Source organism: Camelus dromedarius, chromosome 22, assembly GCF_036321535.1.
Source record: "Camelus dromedarius isolate mCamDro1 chromosome 22, mCamDro1.pat, whole genome shotgun sequence".
Classification (NCBI taxonomy): Eukaryota; Metazoa; Chordata; class Mammalia; order Artiodactyla; family Camelidae; genus Camelus; species Camelus dromedarius.
This window is the reverse complement of record NC_087457.1, coordinates 35244722-35261209: the sequence shown is the minus strand read 5'-3', so window position 1 is coordinate 35261209 and position 16488 is coordinate 35244722. Positions and strand designations below refer to the sequence as shown.

Genomic DNA, 16488 nt, shown 5'->3' with positions numbered 1-16488 from the left:
TGCGTGGTTGCCAAGTGAGGCCACGTGACCACGAGACCACTGACCAGGCCACGAGCCCACACCGGCCTGAGCTGAGGAGGAAATGCACTTTTCCCTCCCATGGCAAAGCTTTTAACAGAAGAGTCTCAGGAGGAAGAGTCAGGGTTAGGTGAGTTAGCTGGATTTCATTCTCTGAGGCACTAAATTCTCAGAAAATGGATTTTAAGAACCTCTGACTCCTTGGCCAGGCCAGAAATTAAACTCATCTCGGGCGCCTCCTCTGACCCCAGCTTCTGTCCTCCTGGACAGACCAGCCGCGGTCACCTGGCCACGTCTCTGGGTGACTCTGGGGGATCTCAGAAGCTTTTCATGAGGAAGTGATCGAATCCAGCTTTATGAATCATCACTGCAGGGTCTGCCCCACCCGCGGGGCTCCATGGATTTCCGGATAAACTGTCAACGAGCTTATCACAGCTCGGACTGTTGTCACTTTGGAAGTGCTGGTTTTCCGCAGCCAGACCCTGGTTCGCGGGTGAAAAGACGAGGAGGTCCAGAATTCAACAGAATTCAGAAAAGAAGCTTGAAGGGTGATTCTGTTAAGAGGCCAAAATGAGTTCCGTAGATCCTTGTTGGCCAGAAACACTTGAAAAGAAAGAAAACTCTAAACCTGGTGGCTCAGACCTGCAGTGGGAGTCTCTGTCCCCAAGAGCCCGAGGACCCCGAGTGTCCTTCCTGGGGCATCGACTCTTTGTCGTTGGTGGAACTCCGCTCTGGGAACTCAGAGAGGGTCAGACGGGCTTGGAACCGTCGGGGTCCCTGCTCACTCCACCGGGGAAGCTCGCAGACCCAGGGCTAAGCAGCAGGACTTTCTGTTCAAAGTGGCCGAAGCATGTGATGTAAACATGCATATCGCCAGCTCAGAACCTCCTACGGGAGCTCCGTGAAAATCAAAGCCTCCCTGACCTCCCGTAAGCATTTGAGGGGCGGGGGTGGTGATGGGTCATCGCGTGTGCCGAGATTTCCCAGGCCCACACTCGGAGTCACCAGGCCATCAAGATTCTGGCAACAGAAAGGTGATTGCCCCTTTAACGGCTCATTGAGTTTCCCTCCCTGACCGCCCCGCCGTTTTCCTCGCCAGCGTCTGCCCTGTTGGAGCTTTGTTTGCCGCCGTGGCTACAGTGTCAATAAGGAGGCGTTGTCTTAAATTTTGATGAGAATGAATAACTCGAGGGTGAAAATGACCCGTTATGTCAGGCATTTCCACGGTGTCTTTCACGGAGCCGCAGAGAACCGGGTGGGCACTCGATACGCCCTGACAGGAGGCTGCAGGAATGAGCCAGGAAATGGGGATGGTTTTAATGCAGCCACCCTGTCATTTTTCTGTTTAAAAAAGATGGTTTCTGTCTTCCTTTCCTCTTGTCTTGCCAGGTAATTATGACACACTTTTGAGTGTAATTTAGAGTGGGTTGACTGGCCAGACCTGCTCTGCACTGTAAACACGGTTGATGAGTTGCAGGCTTTTGTCTAGCTTTCCCACCCAGAGCACAGGCAGGACTTGGCCATCACTCAGATGCCGTGTGTTCTGCGGGCTCGTGGGAAGCCATTTAGAATGGAACGGCCGCGGCACTCCGTGCGGGACCGGGAAGTGGAACAGGCTTGTTTCCAGCAGGACGTTCAGGCCGTGAACGTTTCTGCAGTAGAGACGACTGATGAGGTTGGGAGGAGGCCGCGCCCCTGGGTCAGTGCGTGGGAAGATGGTTCCCTGGGGCCGGTGCCTCCTGGTCCTCCTGGGGACGCCCGAGCCCTGCTGCCCAAGCGTGGGTGTGGCCTCCGGCCCAGACAGAGGACAAGGTCAGGTGGGCCACAGGAGATCAGTAAGCAGACGGCACCCGTCTTCAAGATCGCGGCTGTTTTGTGTTCTTCCGGACTCCCTCCCGCTGTGGGCCCTCGTTGCCAGGCCCCCTGCTCAGGCCAGGCCTCCTCCTGTGGCTCGGCCTCACGCTGGAAGGGAGGTGACAGAGGAGTGGCATCTTCCAAGAGCCGTTTGGGTTTTTGTGGAGAAGTCGGCATCCAGGGAGGAAACCGAGGATGAGGATGTGTTGGTGCCAGATGCTTCGCTGAGGGGCGTCCTGTGGGCTTTCCTCACCTCGTCTGTGAAATGACCCTGGGACTTCCTGCTGTCGGCCTCATTTGGGGGCTGTGGGGGGCCCGTCAGGCTTAAGTTACTTGCCCCAAGCATACAGCTAGGAGTGCTTCCGCCTGGATCTGAGCAGGCCAGCCCTCAAGGGAGGGCAGAGGAGCCGTGGTCCGCGTGCTCCCGGAAGGGTGTCTGCAGAAGGTAGGGAGCTGAGGCAGGTGGAGCCAGGAAGTGTGCGCGGGACCAGGTGGGGACGCTCAGTTCAGAGCTGAGGAAGTCTGGTTCCTGTGATTCAAAAAGACGCGGCGCTGTGACATGGGTGGAGTCCATCGTGTCCCAGCAGTTCTGAGAGTGGTCACCTGGAGAGGGGAAGGTCCTCAGGGGGTGGGGTGTCTGCTCAGCGTCTCCCAGGCCAGCCGGGTGCTGTCCTCAGGAACAGGGGCCCCTACGCCCCTCAGCCCCTGGCCCCAGCGCTGCTCATCGGTCCCCGCCATCCAGCACTGTGGCTCTTCCAACTCAAAAGAGTGAAGGGCTTCCTGCCAAATGGGATAAAGCTGCCAGGGTTTTCGTGACAGAAAACACAAATTGCTGAAGGCAAGATCACTGCCAGCAAGCCAAGTGGCTGAGAGTCATGCATTTGTGTCACAAACAGGGCATTAAAACGCACACGTTCCTGCAGCTGCTGGTCTCCTGAAGCACTACCAGGTGCGACAGTCAGCGTCCCCTGTCCCCGAAGGTCACCAGGTGGCCCGGGAGACCAGCTGTTTTGGGGCGGCCAAGCTGCTGCAGCCTGGCCTGGCCGCTGCTGGCTGGGGTTCAGGGCAAGGACTACATGATTCGTTAAACCAGAATCGGCCTGCGATCCGAGCGCTTTAAAATGAATTGCAGTCCAGGAGCCGCCGTGAATCCTTGTGCTTGTTTGGTTTCCTGGGGGCAAACCTGACGTGGGAGGTGTCTGAAAGAAGCAGGGTGATGCCAGGGTGTGGTCTGTCCACGCACAGTGGTCACCCCATCATCGTTTCTGACAAGTGCGATTCGCTTTTGCTAATATATGGGGCGGGGGGCGGGGTAGTGAGCGATGGCCAGGCCTGGGGCAGGCAACGAGTTCAGCTTCGTGGCCACGGGGCACCGACGGTGGGTCTGGAACGAGACGCAGGCTCTGAGACAGTCCAGCACAAGCCAAATCCCGCTTCCTTCTGTTAGAAAACAGGAGCGGACGTGACACTTTGGCCGTGAAATGTTTTAAGACAGAGGTTTGTGTCGTGAATTGTGTACAGTAACTGGATTTTTTCAAGTCTGGGTAACAACTGAACATAACACATTTTCACTCCAGAGTTAAGCGTACCTTTAGACTGCCTGTCCTACTGCGTCGCTGTGCCAGCGTCCCACAGAGCCACACGGAGGGCGCCGGTCCTGCAAACGCCTGTGACTGGACTCCCCTCCAGGCCCCACGGTCGCTGCTTCCTGTCACTTTCCTGCTGGACTGTGGCCCTTCGAGGGCCTGGATCCCTCAGGGTCCCAGGCCGGCCCCAGCGCCCGTCGGCAGGTGTGGGTTGGACGTGCGAGGGGGGTGGGGTTTCGGGGCTGAGTGTGGACGGCTGTGTGACTGCATCCTTGACGCACAGCCAGCAGGCTGGCCAGCGGGACCTGTCCCCGGGTCCTCCCCCTCAAGTCCCTTCCCAGGAAGCACTAGGTTTGGTGACATAGCAAAGGTGAACATCACACCTTCTGAAAGATGCTTTTCATAGGGAATCTCAGTCGTTGTAGGCGAGTCCGTGACGAGGCAGGTTCCAGCGCAGGATGTCCTGCAGGGCTCTCGGCTCGGCCGCCCAGAGGGCCTGCTGGGTGGCTCAGACCCTCCACACTGTGCTCCGCGGTGCCCACAGGAAGCCTGTCCCCTGGGTGCGGAGAGTCCCCAGACGTGGCCACAGGGGGACAGGCTCCGACGCTGACGGGGAGAGGCTGACGGCCTCTGTTTGCACTTGAGTGGGAGTGAATTTAGCGCATTTATTTTCTGAGCCCAGATTTCCGTGCAGGAAAAGGAGTTTTAAAGAGGAACTGGGATCGTGGACAGTGAAAGTGGCATTTCCTCCCCATTTTCCCAAAGACGGATCCTAGTCCTCGCGGCCACCTAAGCCCAGGTCAGTTGCACCGTTTCAGCAAACGGAAGAGCAGTGAAAGCCGCATGCAGAACAGGGATGGAGCCGCTCCCGCCCCCGGCCGTCTAGTCCTGACAGGGAAGCAAACGCCGATCCTGGCCCTGCTGGACCGAGTATTTCTGCCGTCTCTTTGGTGCTTATAAAGCGCACGCTGGCTGGTTGAAGCCAACCTGGGAAGCGCAGAAAGAGGAAAATCAAACGTGGCCGTAATTCCTCCAGTGGAGTCAGTCACCGTTGGCATCTGGGTAACCTGCCCCCAGTCTTTTTTTCCAGAGCGAACGAGGACTGTAACGTAGCCAGAGTCTGCGTGTTGCTCTCTCACTCAGCATCACGTTGGGGATTTCTATAATGGTTAAAAACTCTCTAACATTCTGTGTTGTGATTGTTCCGTAATTTATTTAACCATTCTGCTTTAATTGGATATTTGAAAACCAACGCTTGCCAATTTTTAAAAGGGAAAGAAAAACGGGACGTCACTCCTTACCCTCAAGTCATTTGCACAAAATCCAGGAAAAGGCACAGAATAATTGGAGCTCCCACCCCTCCTGCCTCGTCAGCCCCCTCCCCCGGGTGGGAGGCGTCCCTCTGCAGGGCGCAGGAGGGAGGCGCCACCAGAAACTCCCCGAGTGCAGAAAACGAAGACAAGATGGCAAACAAAGGATTTTCGGGTTTTTACAAGTGAACGTTGAAGCTTTTTATTACACCGGTATGCCTGAAGATCTCCCCTCGGAAAGCAGCTGGCATCACAAAGAAAGTGGGACAGAGTTCTTCCCGATGGAGAATCCCACTCCTCGTCCTGGGACGAGGTCGCAGCCCCCGGGGGCCGCGTGGGGTGCCCTGCAGGGGGCGCTGGCGGGCCGCGCGGGCTCCGTGGGCGCTGGAGGGTCAGGTCTCCTGCTCTTAGTCGGGTGAGGGGAGGGTGGGATGGGGCCTTTAACACACTGCTCTTGTTCATTCTGTGAAGTCGGCCGTTCTCAGCCCAGCGCGCAGGAGTCGCCTCCGGAGTGAGGTGAACTGACCCTGGGCCGCCCACAAACTCAGGGAGTGAGGCGGGAGCCCCCGCGTCCTTCTCAAAGGATGCCCCCAGGGTACTGAGGCAGATTTAGCAAATCAAGGCACAGAATGCCGTGTGTAAGTTTGGATGTTAGATGCACAGCTGGGGGCAGACTGCAGGACTGCTCTCTGTTTATCTGAAATTCGGATCTGACTGGCGTCCAGGACCTCACGTGGCCGCCCCACCCAGGCACGTCTGACGCACCAGCAGCAAACCCCGCCGGAGACAAAGGGTGCGTCTGGTTTCTTCATCGTTCCAGCCCATCTCTCATCTCCGAGACGATCACATAGCAGAGGGACCAGGCAGCAGTAACTTCTGCTGCAAAGGCCAGCTCTTCCTAAGCTGCATAAAATGCCTTTGTTCCATCTTTAAAATTACATTTGAAACATGGTGGACGTGTCTTCCGGCAAACTTCGGTGTAAAACCTCATTAAATACCGATGGTCCTGCAAAACATTTGACCCTACATTCATTTGGAATTTAAATTTCAGACACATTATATAGAAAGTAATTAATGTCACTTTGGAAGTGAATCGTGTTCAGGTTGAACAGCAGACAGATACAGTTTCATCTTGAAGCTTTCAGATATTTAAATGAGAACGCCTGCCTTTTACTTCCACATTTTTAGATTTTTTTACCCCGAGTCTAGAGAAATGCAGAGTTAAGTGCGTGTTGCTCTTTGTTATAAGTGGGTGTCTGTGGAAGATGATTTTGTGGTTTGCTCGAATGCAGGGTGGTGGCTGACTTCACTTGGTAAGGTCCTCAAAGCTGGCAGACCAGGGATGGGGGCGCCTCCCCTGCTTCAGGTGAGCAGGGGAGGATGCCGACACCCGAGGTCGGGGCTTCTGCTGCCACCTGCTCGGGGAGCCTGCGTCCCCACCCTGCGTCCCCACTCTGCGTCCAGGGGGCTACCTCCCGTGACTCCTCTCAGCCTGACTTAGGTGACATTCAACAGAGTGGAAATTCTGCAGACTTCAGGGCAGCGTCTGCTGAGACTTGATCCTGGGTCCAAAATAAAATTATGAGCATTTTTACAAGTTTCAAAGAAAAGCCATTAGTAACAGTTCCGGCCGTGCCTGGCTGCCGGCTGGAGGCGCAGCTGTGCCTGGAATGGAGGAGGAGGGAACCCTGCAGCTAATCAGTGTCTTTGTCCTTGTGGAGCAGAGATGAATCCTTAATTTAAGCAGCTTCAGATCCTGTCATTAGGGGAACGGCTGAAATATAGCGCTTTTTGCCGAAGTAAACTTTTAAAGAGCAAGAAAAAGCTAGAAACTGGGCAAACTGTCAGGTCGTCAAACTTTGTGGATTGCTCCTTCCGCGAACTGAATTCACAGATTATCTCCAGGGTGCGTCCAGAAATGTCACGCCTGGAGCCAGGACGCCACGCACCCTGGAGATGCCCGTGGTCACTGCCCTGCGGTCACCCTGCCCGAGGTCATCACAGGTCACTCTGTGAGCTCTGTGTCCTGCGTCCCTTGTGCCCACAGGGAGCGTCCTGTCTGCAGGCACACGGTCCGGAAGCATTTCCACAAGCAGAGGTTCTAACTTGACCCCACTCCCATCTCGTCCTTTAGATAGACGGCTGAAAGGAGAGCTCCCCGGGGAGACTGACACAGGACGTTCTCCCCAGACGAGAGGAAACGCCAGGCCTGAGGCACGTGCTGGGATGTGGCAGGCTCGGCCCTGAGGGAGGGCTGGCAGGTGTCTCCTGGGAAGGACGTGCAATGTGAGCGCCGAGTTCAGTTGTCCGAGGGACGGACCGAGGACGCAGCCCGGCAGACGCCCCCTCAGCGGCTCTGAGGGGCTGCTTAGAGCAGGCGGCGGGGAGGGCCACGTGTACGACGAGGTTTTGGCAAAGGGAGCGTGCAGCCAAGCACGCGTCATCACGAGGAGGGAGCGTCTCAGTTAATGGTTTTAGTGCTTTTGTAAGTATGGGAAGATACAAGAGTTTGGGTTCAAACACTTTTCTCCTGAAAGTGTCTGACCACCCGAAGGCCTGCTCTGCGGCTTCCCCAGAGCGCAGAGCACCCCGTTCCTGGCCTCCGCCCTGAGCTCCTTCCAGGTGGGGTTGCGGGTCTGCAGCTGCAGCAGCTCGTGACTCCACCTCTGAAGAGCCGATGGCAAGCGACATTCTTCAGTTGGAGGATGGGTCAGAGGTGGGAGGGAGCGCCAAGCGAGCAGGTAGACCAGGCGGCTCAGATGATGCAGGGCCAGGAAGAGGCCCCGAGGGTGGAGCCTGGGGTGGGGGCGGGAGAGCCAGGCTGACCCCTGGGCTTGGGCGAAAAGGGACAGAGGGGAAGTGGCCGTCAGAGGCACTGTCCCCCGGCAGGACCCAGCGGCCCGGCTGCTCGGGGTGGCACTGATGGAAGGTCTTGGGGACCCAGATCCAATAGCAGAAGCCTCGCTTTCTGCCCCGTCAGCCCCAGCGTGAGCGCCGCTCCTCTCCTGTGGTCCCTGGGCGGCCGCATGTCCTGGGGGCCCGGGTCTGCAGGGAAGCCTCGAGGGCTGTGGGGCGGCGGGGGAGCGGACGCCGCAGCACGTCCCCGCCTTGATGCCAGCTCTCCCGGATCAGCCAGTAGCGTCCTGTGTCACGTTTGGAGCTCTGTGTGCGTTTCATTTGAAGACTGGGACCGCACAACTAAACAGCACCGTCGGAAATCACGGTGTGGTGGGGGCGGTGGGCGAGTCGCCCACCCGCCCTGGCCCGTGGCCGCTGGTCAGGGAGGGCTGCCGGCAGGGAGCCGGGGTGGGGGGGCGGGAGGGGGTGGTTCGGTGCGTGAAGGGAAGCGCCGTCCGGAGCCGCCCGCGGGTGGAGGCACGGCTTCCGCTTTCCCTCTCGCGGGCTGTGAGGTGATGGGGCGCTGTGTGCCTGCACGCCAGGAAGTCCGGTGTTTCCCCGTAGCCGTCCCCTTCCCTGTGTCAACTTTGCTTTCCCTTCTGGCCCGACCATCACTGTCTTGTTGTTGCTTCCAAGTGGGCGCGGCTCAGAGGCAGCTCCTCCTCAAAAGGTGCAGTTTGTGCTTGTGCGGCAGAGGGTGTGAACCCCAGGGCTGCGCGCGTGTTTCCCCAGCGTCTCCTCCGAGCCTTGCGGTGGGCGTCCACAGGTCAGCGCTTGACAGAGCAAGCATTGTTCAGTGCAGGTGCCGCCAGACAACTGAGAGCCCGGGGCGTCCATCAGGGCAGGCTCGGCCCCGGAATCTGCCGCCGTGGGACAGGCTCGGCCCCGGAATCTGCCCCTCGTGGGACAGGCTCGGCCCCGGAATCTGCCCCCGTGGGACAGGCTCGGCCTTGGGAATCTGCCCCCGTGGGGCAGGCTCGGCCCCGGGAGTCTGCCCCCATGGGGCTTGGGGAAGCCACTGCCTCCCAAGACCTTGATTTCTGCTTCCACCAGGCCGGGGGCTGAGTCCTCGTAACTGCGGAGGGTCAGGCGTGAAGTGAGGTCAGCTGTGCACACAAAGCACCCTGGACGGTGCGGATGGGGCTCGGCCACCACGGCCCGACCTCGGGCTGCCTGACAAGCAGGAAGCTGGATTCTTCCTGGCAGGTGGGCCCGCCTGGAGCTCAGCTGCCCCCGATGACTTCTCTCATGAACTCTGCCTCTATATTTGGGGGATTTTAATTCATTCCATTGTCAGTCCAAGGAAACCCTGTTGAGGAAGTTCAGTGCAGTGTTTCCTCTAAATCAGACCCTTTGGTCGCAGTGGAAGCATCTCACAAACTCTGGGGGAAAAGGGAGCCAGCAGGTGTGCTGTGACTGGGAGTCCCCCAGTGACACAGTGGCCTCTCTGGTCCTCACCCCTGACTGAGTCCCCTGGTGACACAGTGGCCTCTCTGGCCCTCAGTGTCCTCACTGCACAATGTTGGTGCCACAGCCACCTGCACGTGTGTGTGGGGACTGACCCGACTGACCGTGAGGGACCCCAGTGCTGGCCCTGTCCCCCAGGATGTGAGTGGTGCGCACACCCGTGACCAGTGGAGGCAGAACCGCCATCCCCGAGTGATGGCCGTGCCTGTGTTCTGTTCCCCATTCTCACCAGTTCGCTCAGGTAGCTTCACAAGCTCCCAGGTGCGGCGTGCAGGGCGGCCGTCTGTCTGGGGGGTGCAGGTGATTTCAGGGACGTGCCCCCCGTTCCCTTGGTGGCGGATCAGCTCCCTCTTGGCTCCACCAGCTGCCTTTGACCCTCTGCATGCGGATTTTCCGGCTGCAGCCACATTTGGGAGGAGCAGGGGGCCCACGCAGAGTGAGAGGCAGACCCTCTTTACATACGATTCACCCAGAGGTGGTTACCGTATGGCTGGGTCAAGACAGTTTTGACATATAAAAAAATTAACCATGAAGTGAATTCATCTGGAGAGGACTGTAACCCCTGTGTGCAGTCAGGGGTCCCATGGGGGTCGTGGCAGCGAAAGGCTGTCTCCCTGGTGAAGACCAGGGCTCACTAGGTGCGTGCAGAGGGGTCAGTGGGTGGTTTCCAGACGTCTTCAGTCAGTGGCAGGTGTCAGTTTGGGGAAGAAACTGCGGCGGGAACTTGAATGTGGTGTCAGATGCAGGCGCTCTTGGTCCTACGGCGTGGCTTGTCACACGTGTCCGCCGCACACTGGCTGCCCCAGCCCTCCGGCTGTGCTGGGTCCATGGGGATGGAGGCCAGTGAGGACGGGGCTCACAGTGCCCAGGTCCATGCGCGGCACTGAACTGCCACCTCACGCCTCAGCCAGGCTGCTCCCGGCACCCTGCTCTCCTGTCAGCGCTGGCGGGCAGCCACTCCTCTCCTTAGTCCGAGCTGAGGCAGAGAGACCAGGAGAGTGAGTGCCCTGAGTCTGGGGGCTGGCGGTGGGGCCGCCTGCGCTGAGCGGCGATGCTCTGAGAGCTGTCAGAGCAGGATGCGCTCGTGCGCCCCGCCCATCTCCTCCCCGGGCCCACGGCTCAGACACTGAGGGCGTCAGGCCTGCCTGTGCGCGCTCTGTGCCGTGGCAGGAATAGGGCAGAAACAGAAACTCTGAGCTGAAGAGACAAAGCTGTCGGATGCGGGAGGATCGCAGCCACTAATGACACTGACATGCACTTCGAATGGCACCCGATCAGGGAAAACCAGACACGGAAGCGTGGGGGTCGCTGACCCTCGACCCGTGCTCAGGGTGCTCGGCTGACAGGTTCTGCCAGACTGAAGCCCCTCCCGGGCCCACTTCACCCCGACCTGATGAAGGGCAGAGCCGAGGTGGGACGGCAGGGATCACGTCCTCCCTTCAAGTTCAGGGCCAACCCTCGCACGGCCGCGCGTCTCCGTCGGAGTGTTGTTCTCCGTGTCCTGAGGCCCTGCCTCTCGTGAAGGGCAGGGTGCTCGCTCTGGGCTCTGTCCGTCCGTCCGTCCGTCCACCTGTCCGCGTCTTCCTGTGCTGGGTGTCTGTGTCAGCTGCGCACCGTCCTTGTGGTCCAACACTGTGACGTCAGCTCACCGTCACGTTCCCGCCGCCAGCCTCGTCCTTTCTCCCGTGTCTGCGTGTTTGAGGAGAGTGAGTGGGAGCTGATATCCCAGAGGCCTTGGGCGTCTCCTGGTTCTGTTCCAGGCCACCTCGTGCGGACTGGCTTCAAGCGAACAACACGGGCCACGTGAACGCCGTCTCCGTGGCAACCGTGTTTAATTAGCACCGAGTGTCACACTGCATTATGTTCTTCTCAGTGTGGCCGTCTGGCCGGCCAGCTTTGTGGTGGACAGCTCGTGAGCACGAAAGCACGACTTCGAACGTGCAGAGGGGGCTCTTAATCACCGGCACGGGGCACAGCTGAATTAGGCGGAATGGTTCAAATCAGCTCATCCGTGAACTATCCCAGTCCAGACAGACACTTACGGCGTACAGATGTGTGACATGTGTTTTTAAAGCAGTAACTGGGAGATCCCAAAAGATGAAATTCTACCACAAATTTGCCTGAGAAGTGAGCGTGCTTCCCCAGGCCCTTTCACTGCCAAACCGTCCACCTCCCTTTCTTAACATCCTGTAAACTTACCGAGGGTGGACAAGGCCTATTTGCTGAGTTGAAGATGTTGCAAATGTAAGCAGGCCGGCCACACTGCCCTGAAGCAAATCCTTCTGCAGACTGTAACATGGCTAACTGTATTCACTGTTGCCAGAAGGATGTGATTACTGGAGTGTTTGCCCAAAGCCTGTCTGAGAATGTTGGAAGCCGTATAAGGGCACGGGAGTCTGCATGTGCTGCTATATGTAGGATTATGTTCACAGGATGCGTGCCCAGACGATGCCACACGTATCTGAAACTGACCTGAAACTTGCCGTCTCCGCATGGAGACCCGCTGTCTGCACCTCCCACTTTCCACTCAGTGTGGGGCAGACACTCCCTGGGCATCCAGTGGGTCTAAACGGCCCAGCAGTGCCCCTGGGACCCCGAGCAGCCTGCAGAGAAAGGTGCCCAGTTTGCCGAGCCCAGCCCAGGACGGAAGGCTTCTAGATGTCTCTGTGTCCAGCTCCTGCTGGACTTACAGCGCAGGCCTCTGTCTCTTTGGCGTCCTTGCCCCATCTGGGAAGGGAGGGCCGGTGCGAGGTGACCCCCAGACCTAAGAAAGCGGTATCAGGGTTTGCAGGCATCACAGAGCGAGCAACTGAAAATCAATGCCAGTGACCTAGAATGTTCTCCCGGCAGAAGGAGAAGGGCCCAGACAAAAGCGACCTAAGATGAGCTCGTGCTAAGATTAGAGCAGCCACTGCAGACTTCAGATGTTGCTGCCTGAGTCCTCAGAGAGCGTAAGACGTTCTAGACACGAGAGGAAGTCCCGGGGCAGCGCTGGGCCCACGCGGGGTTCAGCTGGACAGCAGGAGTGGGGCCAAGTGTGCAGAGTCCTGTTTGAACGCAGACCACGTCTAATAAATCTGAAGCAAACTGAGGAGCCGCCGAGACCGGCGTACACGCGCTGCCTGGGTGGGGCAGAGGTGCCCTGCAGCCGCAGGAATGTTCTCAGACAAGGTGCTTCCTGAGGTTTCTGCCCAGAACGCCAGCTCCCAGCAGGGGCGTTCAGGCCACAGGGAAAGCACCTCGCACGTCTGCATGACTGTGGTGGGGAGTGTGGGGGGTGCACTGTGAGACTGAGCCACACCAGAAACACAGTGAAGAGTGACGTTTTTCTCTCTTTGCAGAGGAAGAGGGCGGGGACCTGGCCCAGTCGGGCATCAGCTTTCCGGGGCCGGCAGAGGAGGACCTAGGTAGGGTGCACGCCTCCGCCCTGCGCATGTCCAGGTTAGACGTAACCGGACGCTCCCGGCTGGAGTGACCACCTGCCCGTCTGTATCGGTGACCCTTCCCACAAAAATGTTTTAAGCATATGTTTGACTTCAGAGTGTCCTCATAAGAACTAAAGAAGATGTGGTGAATTAAAAAAAAAATAGTTGTTTGTCAACATTATGGGAGCTCTAGGTGGGAGCACAATTGTTCCAGGTCATCATGGATTAATTATTTAGGACGTTATTAATATAATTATCATTCTTAATTATTAAGGCTGGTGTTAACATGATGGAGACGTGTCTACGAATGTGAAATGACGCCTCTCCTTTTCTCCTTTGTGACAAAAACTCTAAATCTAAGGAAAGGAAAAGCGTTTTAATTTGCATTTCTTTCACGTCCCTCCATTGCTTGACGTGACACAGCCGACTTCTCTGGGCAGGCCCAGCTCTCAGTGGTTTGGCAGCTGAGGACAATTACGTGCTTTCTTCCAGGGGAGCTCGAATCGCTGTCACAGTCGATTTTCCCCAGTGCGAGGTGAAGTCACGTGGAAATTGTATTGTTCTGCTGCCACAGACACCGTGAGGCTGGTGCCGTGTTTGGCCATCATGGTTTGACACGGAGTCATGCTTACGTGGAACAGGGCAAACGCTTCTGTTAGAAACGGAAAGCGTTGGGTAAATCCAACGTCAAACGGCGAAGTGACATCAACAGGAATCTGTCACTGAGAAAATTCGCCCTCCAGGGGGCTGTGGGCCCTTGGCCAGCCCGAGGGACGTGCTGCTCCCTCGTCAGCTTGCTGCTGGCCGTGTGACCATAAGTTTGATTTCTATTTCCTTTTGAATTTTTCTTAATTTACACATCTTCAGCCAGTGAATCTGGGGCTCATCTGATTGGCTTAAAGAATAATTCTGAAAGTCACAGGAGTCCATTTGCGTAAAGCAGTGATTTCTTTTAAAGGAAATGAGAACCAAAAAAGTTTGCTTTTCAATTTAAAAATTACGAAGCCAGGTATCGTCCTGAGAATGGCAGTGTATCACCCACTATGACTGAGTCAGAAACTGATTTCCCACCTGCCAGTCTAAACAAGCCTCTCTCTACTTGGAAACAGGCAAAGGAAATCATCTTCATGCCTGTTTAGAAGGAGTGAAGCCGCACTTGAAGGAGCATGTGCTACTTTTGTTTCACTCTGCGAAGCGCCCAGAGGAACGGCCGGCTCACGTGGCTTGGTCTCCGCGCACGGCGTGCTCGCTCACAGACTCTCAGCGTCACGTTGGGTCTGTGGTGACAGCTCTCTTCTGGGGCAGCTCCAGGGCAAGGGGGGCCTGCTCCCTGCAGCCGCGCTTCTCTAGGGGCAGGGGTTTGAGGCTGACTCAGGAGGCTGCTGTCCGCCCGGGGAGGTGACTTTCCGGCACCTGGCCCGGCACAGCCCGAGAGCACGGAGGGCCCTGCTTTTAATTCTTGGGGTGTAAACCTAGAGGAATTGCTGGGTCCCGTGATAATTCTATTTTTAATTTTTTTGAGAGGTCACCATACTGTTTGGGGACGGAAAGTACTTAGTGGCTGTTTTTACAGTCTGTCCGCGGGGTGATGGTTGGTGACAAGAATGAAACAGGTTTTAAGGGACTTGGAAGGAAACTGACAGGAAGACCTGGTGGCCGCTGGCTGCGAAGGGGCTCTCGAAACGTTGGCTGGTTGTCCCCCTCGCGTGGCAGTCAGTGTGGGTGGTGGGGGAAGGGGACACATGTGGGCCATCGGGGCTGCAGGACCCAGCGGGGAGCCAGGGGGCCGCCTGGCGGGACTGTGTGCAGAGGTGGCCCTGCCAGGGGAGGGCGCCCCGGGTCCTGTGACCTGATCAGACTTTGAAACACTGGGGCTCAACCCTGGTTCTCGCTGGCCACTGTCACCCGGGGGCATTTAAAGTCCTGACCCCCGGTCCCCAGCCCGGACATTCTGTTTGTGTGAAGCAAGACTTGGCCTGACTGCCTGTACAGGTTCCCCACGGGGTCTGACGTGTAGCAGGTCAAGGACGCTGATGTAAAGTGTGTGAGAGGGTAGTTCGTAGACAGGTTTGAGAAAAGGAAGGAGGGAGGAAGGGGCAGTGGGAGGGAGGGGACAAGGTCTGATTTGTGTTCCCAACGTTATTGCAATAACCAATTTGGAGCAAACGCCATAATTTGAGACATTTTATTTTACAAACTAGGTTTTCCCGTTTCCTCATCTCTAAATCGAGGGGGTTGAACTGGACGGATTTTCTGAGGCTCTGTCAGGTCTCCGGTTTGTGGCTCTCTGGCTCTGCTGTGCCGCATTGAAATTAAAGCCACTGCACGATGATGATAGTGCTGTTGCAGTGAAATGAGCATTATCATTTCCAGAAAACGTAGGGACATTTTACAGCATAAAACAAGGAACATTTGCCCCCTGGTCCCATTCAAAATACCAATCTTTTTTTTTTTTCACCTGGCCTCAGCCTCTAAAAACTCCAAGGAAAGGTAAGTGACATTTACTGAAAACCCTAAAATCTTCCTTAGTGACGGACCAAGTAGTAACATTGTCTTTTAGAAATAAGCGCGTCACAGCCCACGACCCGCTCCCGGCTAGGGCACACGCACCTCTGACGCCCCCCGGTGTCAGGTACGGAGAGCGATTTTCTGATGAGGAAAGTGGCTGTGGACTGAGGAAGGTGAAGGTTTCTATAAAATGAATCTAAGTTCTGACAAAAGTGGGTTCACGCAGCACATTGAAGACGAGCACAGCGGAAGAGGAAACCCACCTTCTCCAGAAGACGCGTTTTGAGGGACGACCTGCAGACACATTGAAGTGGGATTGCCCTGCCGGGGACTTCTGTGGCGTTGGCTCGCTCTGAGAGACGTGGCTTCTGACGGCGGCTACTCTGCTCTCCCGCCGGCGTCACGGTTAAGTCAGCCGTAAGGACTTTGCGATTTATAAGCCTTTATGAGGACTTCTGCATTGAACCAAACTGCAATGGCAAGTCAGCTGCAAACTGACATGAAAAAGAGGCAGATTAAATGATCCATCAAAGAATATTAGGCAGATAGCAATGGAGACACAACACTGAGAAAACGGACACACTGTGCAGCTTTACAAACACCTGAATGTAGAATGATAACCTCCTGACGCTTAGAGCTCCTCGGGACGGGCACGTGTGCTGTGAGACATCTTTCTGTGAAGGGCACTCTGCAGCTTTGGGTTAAGGTCTGCACACCGCTCAGCTGCATGAGTGTCTCACGGTAATGGCGACACATCACTAATTTTAAAAGAACTCCCCTTTTAGGCGTTTGTTTTTGTGTCATTTTATAAACACCCCAGGCGCACGTGGGGAGGTGTAGCTCTGCAACTTGATGGGTGTCCCTGCTCATTTCCTCCAGAGAAACTTCTAGAAGTTTCTAGAATTAGTGAGCACAGTGCTGTGTCACGTTTCCGTCTGCACAGTCACCATGTATCCGTTCACTGCCCCCGTCCTCCCTCCCTCAGGGCCCTCTCCTTGCCCTCCTCCACCTCTGAGGCCCCTCAGGACCCTCAGTGCCCGCCTCCCCACCTGCTCAGAGGATTCCAGACACCAGCCAGTGTCACACGCAGGAAAGGGGGCCGTCAGGCTGTAGGGAAGGTTTGGATGCTGGCTAGTCCAGGGGACATGCCAGAAGATGGGTTTTACTTGACAGTTTCTCCACAAACCAAGCAACAACTTGGCCCTGAGGCTATTAATAATTAAACAACATAGCGCTCGGGCGAGTCAGGCAGTTCCTTGCTGAAAATTCTGCAGACTGGTGCTCACTGCAGCTGTCTGTGCTCGCCGCCAGGTCCGTGAAGCAGAACCAGCAAACTCTGGTATCTCTCGGTTATTAACCTGAAGGCCAAGTAGACCAGCTGTGTGTGTGTGGCTAGAGAAGCGTCGCCGTCCAGGCTTCTAA

General features: G+C 56.6%; 1 protein-coding gene across 1 annotated transcript in view; it reads left to right on the top strand.

The window, feature by feature from the left end:
• DLGAP2 (DLG associated protein 2) overlaps positions 1-16488 on the top strand; it is a 440996-nt gene that overhangs the window by 357449 nt on the left and 67059 nt on the right. The window contains exon 5 of the mRNA XM_064477626.1: positions 12475-12540. Within this exon, the coding sequence (XP_064333696.1) occupies positions 12475-12540 (66 nt within the window). The remainder of the gene's footprint in view (positions 1-12474; positions 12541-16488) is intronic.